The sequence below is a fragment of the Oncorhynchus gorbuscha genome, linkage group LG16 (genome assembly GCF_021184085.1).
Source record: "Oncorhynchus gorbuscha isolate QuinsamMale2020 ecotype Even-year linkage group LG16, OgorEven_v1.0, whole genome shotgun sequence".
In the NCBI taxonomy this organism is placed as follows: Eukaryota; Metazoa; Chordata; class Actinopteri; order Salmoniformes; family Salmonidae; genus Oncorhynchus; species Oncorhynchus gorbuscha.
The window spans coordinates 83,286,991-83,292,626 of record NC_060188.1 but is presented as its reverse complement, the minus strand read 5'-3'; the positions used below and the strand labels follow the sequence as shown (position 1 = coordinate 83,292,626).

Genomic DNA, 5,636 nt, shown 5'->3' with positions numbered 1-5,636 from the left:
AATTTCGAGAAAGCACTTTTTTAAGGGGTGATAAGTTTTTGACAAAAAATTCATTTTTTCAAAATTTTGCTTTTGGATGTTAACTTGGGTTACATTTCCAATATGAAAAACCATGGTGGAGCGGATTCGCCACTGGTTGGATTTTTAAAGTGTTACAACTGGCAATTGCCATATGGCATTTGCAATACACTTTGCATGAATCAACGCCGAATTGGGTGGTATTGGACAATGTTATATGGTTTGTCCGATGCCAATGACATGTCATTCATTTTTGTCCAATACAGGGGGGTATTCCCTTACATTTTTCAGGGCCAAATAATTCAAAATTGATTGTGAAGCTTAAATAAATAAAACATATTTAACCTTTATTTAAGATTAATTACATTACCTTAAGAAGATTTGGACATGACGCACAGAAAATGCTAATATCTTGGATATTGACTTGAATTGTTTGGTGCCACAAACACTAAAAAGTTACAATTTGGAGATAGTGGACTGGTAAACAAGACCAAAGCATGGTGTGCTGTATTAGGAAACCAATATGTAATTTTGTAATTTGTGCGAACTATGCCTTTAACTTGTTCATGAAATAGTTGAAAATATATAAATTATATGGCTAGATGAAATGTTGGTAGAAAACAGGGCCCTTAAAACTTCTTAGGGATAGGGGGCAGTATTTTCACCTCCGGATGAAAAGCGTGCCCAAAGTAAACTGCCTGTTACTCAGGCCCAGAAGCTATGGTATGCATATAATTGGTAGATTTGGAGAGAAAACTGTGAGTATAACAGAACTGATTTGGCAGGCAAAACCCAGAGGACAAACCATCCAGAGGAATGAATTTGAGGTCATAGTATTTTCCAATGGTTTTCTATGGGAGGCCCTATTTAATAGGAACCTGGTTGCAGTTCCTATGGCTTCCACTAGATGTCAGCAGTCTTTAGAAATTATTTTGATGTTTTTCTTTTGAGAAATGAAGAAGTATGGCTGTTCTTTGTAAGTGTCACTCTGAAGGTCTCTAGTATTTTGGTGCGTGTGAACTGGAACACCCTTCACGTTGTTTTTATCCGATATTGGAAACAGTTTATCCCGTCTTAAATTTGATCGATTATTTACGTTTTAGAATACCTTAGGTTGCATTAGGAACGTTGTTTGAAATGTTTGGACCAACTTTACTTATTAGATACTTTGTAGTCATGTTGGGTGAGTTGGAACCGGTGTATTTCTGAATCAAACGCGCCAAATAAATTGACATTTTTGGGATATAAAGAAGGAATTTATCGAACAAAACGACCATTCATTGTGTCACTGAGACATTTGGGATTGCAAAAAGAAGATATTCAAAAGTAAGGCATTTATTATATCGTTATTTCTGACTTTTGTGTCGCCACCTGCCTGGTTGAAAATGATTTGCATGTGTTTGTATGCGGGGTGCTGTCCTCAGATAATTGCATGGTCTGCTTTCACCGTAAAGCATTTTTGATATCTGACACTGCGGCTGGATTAACAAGAAGTTAAGCTTTATTTCGATGAATTACACTTATATTTTAGTGAATCTTGAATATTGATATTTCTGTAGTTTGAATTTGGCGCACTGCAATTTCACTGGATGTTGTCAAATCGATTACGCTAAAGGGATTGGCACGCAAAGGGATCACTAACAGGTTTAAAATAAATATACACTCATCAATACACATTTAGCAAAACTTGATGCACTAACTGTAAGTCGCTCTGGATAAGAACGTCTGCTAAATGACAAAAATGTAAAGTGTAAATGTTCAGTATTTTAGTGATGAGGTGTTATTATCGTCACACTTCCATTCTGAGACCTATCAGAATGAAACCACTCATTTGATAAGGTTTCAGAGGTTTCTTGGAAAAGGTATCCATTTCAAACTGTTTGTTCCTTTTCCTGAGTTGAGCAGTGGTAGTCTAAGAGTGAATTGAGCTTTGTACTTACAGAATGTCACTGCATTTATGCGCATTGAGCGTGGAAAATGCGCTCTACAGAAATAATAATAATTATAATTATTGTTCAGCATGTCCTTTTTTTGCATTTGTGAGAATAAGAGACAAGAGAATTATGTTTGCTTTTTCGTTACTTGTTTGACGTTTAAAATAAGTGAATAGAACTAGAATTACTAGAGCAGACATTCCATTAAGTGCAGTGGTGTGAGGGGCTTTGTCCATTCTAGTTGTCCTATTTTTATGGCTCCTACATTGCTTAGAAGGAAAGTAACACAAGGTCTGTGTCTACACAGGCAGCCCATTTCTGATATTTTTTCCACTAATTGATCTTTTGCCCAATCAAATACTTTTTTTTTTTTCAAAATGTATTTTTCAGAGCTGATTTGATTGGTCAAAAGATCAATTAGTGGAAAAAATATCAGAATTGGTCTGCCTGTGTAAATGCAGTCATAGAGGCTAGAAGGGTACTTAATGGGGCAATCAGCAGTTGAAACAATTACAACGCGTACACCCCACCCCTGCTTCTGTAAAAATATAAACGGGTGGGGCTAGACCACTCTCAAATTCATAGACAGAGCTATGGATGCAAGGGTTGAACATTATTGATATCAACATTTTACTTTAACTAGGTTTTTAGGCTATTTGGTGTTTGTTTACAAACATTGGAGTAAAAATATGTTTATTTGGGGTTCTGTTGGGGTACAACAGTTGAACTTAGCTCATGAGGCATATGTTGTATTCTTCAAGAATCAATGAGTACACATCATTAATTTCTAAGTTCATAAATGGATGTAGCAAATGCTGATTGCTCCTTTAAGTTCAAATTTACATTTCCATTTCCAAGCAGGGATCAGATAATAGTTGACTCCTCTTATCCAAACAATACTCCAATCCACCCAATATGACAGTCATCACATACCAGGAGATAACTTTGAGGAAATGAAGCTGTCAGCGAGAGTGTTCAGATTTTCTGACATATAAATTAACTCAAGCTGTTGTTACAACACTTCAATGTTTATTCAGTTACACAGTGACTTCTCTATCATCATGAGATGAGTTTATCATATGGGGTTAGTGTGGTGTTTATCATTGCTCTATAGCACCACTATGTGGCTTTAGTGGAGAACATCTATGCCAACCAGCCAGTTGATCTTCAGACTGTTTATTTTTTTAAATGACAGATATTACAGTAAGCATGAGAGGAATGTGTAAGTGGTGGATGACTATAAAAATGTATTTTTTTTACTTGGAATGCCTTGATTAGAGTAATCTAGACACTGGCTCCCAGTTCCTTTTCTACACACCAATAATAAAGAATATACCGTTCCAGTCAAAGGTTTGGACACACCTACTCGTTCAAGGGTTTTTCTTTTTCTTTCTTTTTTACTATTTTCTACATTGTAGAATAATAGTGAAGACATCAAAACTATGAAATAACACATATGGAATCATGCAGTAACCAAAAAAGTGTTAAACAAATATATTTTATATTTGAGAGTCTTCAAAGTAGCCACCCTTTGCCTTGATGACAGCTTTGCACACTCTTAGCATTTTCTATAACTTAAGTATGCTGTTTTATGAATACGACCCAGGAGAGTTATCAGACATTTTGGACTCAAACATCAGTCACAGATGTGTGTGTTATGGCATCCTCATTGAAGACATTCTCAAATATTTTACGGAAAGAGACCCTGACCCTCTCCTTGAAGTCCTGGCCCATAAACACATACAGGACAGGGTTGAGGCAGCTGTTGACATAGGCCAGAGAGATGGCCAGGGGGTACCAATTCCAGGCTTCATCTGCCGAGGCAAACCTACCATACCCAATCACCATACCTATGGTGTGATACGGCAGCCAGCACACAAAGAATGCTGCCACCACAGCCAGAATGAGCCAGAAGGTCCTCTGAGACTTGAAGTGAGCGCTGCTCACCCTCCTGCCAATGAGCAGGTAGCAGACAGCGATGACCGTCAGAGGAACGAGGAAGCCGAGGACCAGCCTGGGAACATGGGTGGCTTTGATGGCAGAAAAGAAGCCCCTAATGTTGTTTTCGCCAAGGGGGTGTACAGAGGTGCACATAATAATTTCGTCATTGTCGATACTATCGATGGTCCCATTATGAATCATGGTGGGGAGGCTGAGGAGCAAGGCCAGGACCCAGGCCAGACCACACAGCAACCAGGCCAGGGTGATGCTCCGGTGGTTCTGGGCCAAGACGGGCAGGATGACCAGGACAAATCGGTCCAGGCTGATGAGAACCAGGGTGAAGACGCTGGCAAACATGTTGAGATACATGACAGAGGGGATAACCTTACACATAGCCTCTCCGAATGGCCAGTGTTGGTTCAATATGATTTCAACCAATGAGAAGGGTATGGAGATACAGCAGAGGAGGTCTGCTACAGCCAGGTTTACAAACCAGACAGTGTTGACTGTCCTCTTCATCTTCACTCCAGCTATCCAGATGACAAATGAGTTTCCTGGGATACCGAGGACACAGGTTATGCTGTAGATGACTATGGACAGCACCCGTATGGACTGAATTAGCTGCTCTGATTGATCAGTTTGAATGAACATGTCATAATAATCCTCCAAGTCCTCTGAGAAATTCATGTTGTCACTAGGGGAGGAATTGTTTGATACACAATGTCACTCATTGTAAAACACACCATTTTCTAAATGTATGTTTTAACTTAACTTAGCATTGCAGTAAGGGTTCTCAGTGAGGTCATTCTTATAACCAGTCATAATTAATGTCAATGGTCTTGCTGTTTATATACCATGTGGCTGCATTAATTAACATAATTGAAATTCAAACATTAGCACCTTCAATGTGGAAAATGTTGGTCCTTAGTTTCTATCGTCATGAAACAGAGGGGTGTCAAATCCTCTTCACAAAGTTAAACAAATATTAGAAAATAATACTATCAATTCTTTTTCCCAAGTTAATTATTGAAAAGGAGCTACGTAAGAGCACACCTAAAATTCAACTGAACATTTATATCAAACTCACCTCTTCCTTCAGGTCTCTGTTCTGATTTTGTCACTTATCTATAAGGTGTTTTGTTTTTCAGGGATAGAATGTGGCAGGGAGGGACTAAATTGATGGGATGGAAAGTGACAGAATGCCTATTAGAGTCAAAGAAAGAAGAAGTATTGAAAGTACCCACTGGACACACCACATCATTTCAACGTAGATAATTGGGTAATATTTGGTTGAGACATTGAGATGACAACCAACTCAAAAAGACAGGCAAAAGTTTGCTGAATGTTCAATGAGTTATTACTATGCATTCAACCATCTAAATGCACAACCAAATTCCAATAGAAAAACAATGTATACTTGTCTCAGAACTCAGGAAACACAAATGCTTTGTTTGTAAATCAGGTCAGAGTGTTTGAGTGTGCCCCTGGTTATCCGTAAATTAAAAATATTAGCTTAATGTAGGGAATGTGAAACTATTTATATTTTTACTTTTACTTTTGATAATTTGTATATTTTAGCAATTACATTTACTTTTGATACTAAAGTATATTTTAAACCAAATAGTTTTAGACTTTTACTCAAGATGTATTTTACTGGGTGACTTACTTGAGTTTTGTTATTAAGATATCTTTACTTTTTCCCAAGTATGACAATTGGGTACTTTTTATGTGACAAAACAAGCA

The 5,636-nt window shown here is 37.7% G+C and overlaps 1 protein-coding gene across 1 annotated transcript; it reads right to left on the bottom strand.

Annotated features, from left to right (window-relative positions):
* Positions 1-1,204: 1,204 nt before the first annotated feature.
* Positions 1,205-5,219, bottom strand: LOC124000514 (C3a anaphylatoxin chemotactic receptor-like). Its single transcript, XM_046306923.1, has 2 exons — positions 4,981-5,219; positions 1,205-4,587 (listed from the first exon to the last, which is right to left on the bottom strand). Exon 2 carries the CDS (start codon positions 4,578-4,580, stop codon positions 3,582-3,584), a length of 999 nt encoding a protein of 332 aa, XP_046162879.1. The 5' UTR covers positions 4,581-4,587; positions 4,981-5,219; the 3' UTR covers positions 1,205-3,581.
* Positions 5,220-5,636: the final 417 nt, after the last annotated feature.

Coding starts and splice junctions, on each gene's coding strand:
- LOC124000514 (XM_046306923.1), bottom strand. CDS start 4,580: ATGAATTTCTCAGAGGACTTGGAGGATTATTATGACATGTTCATTCAA.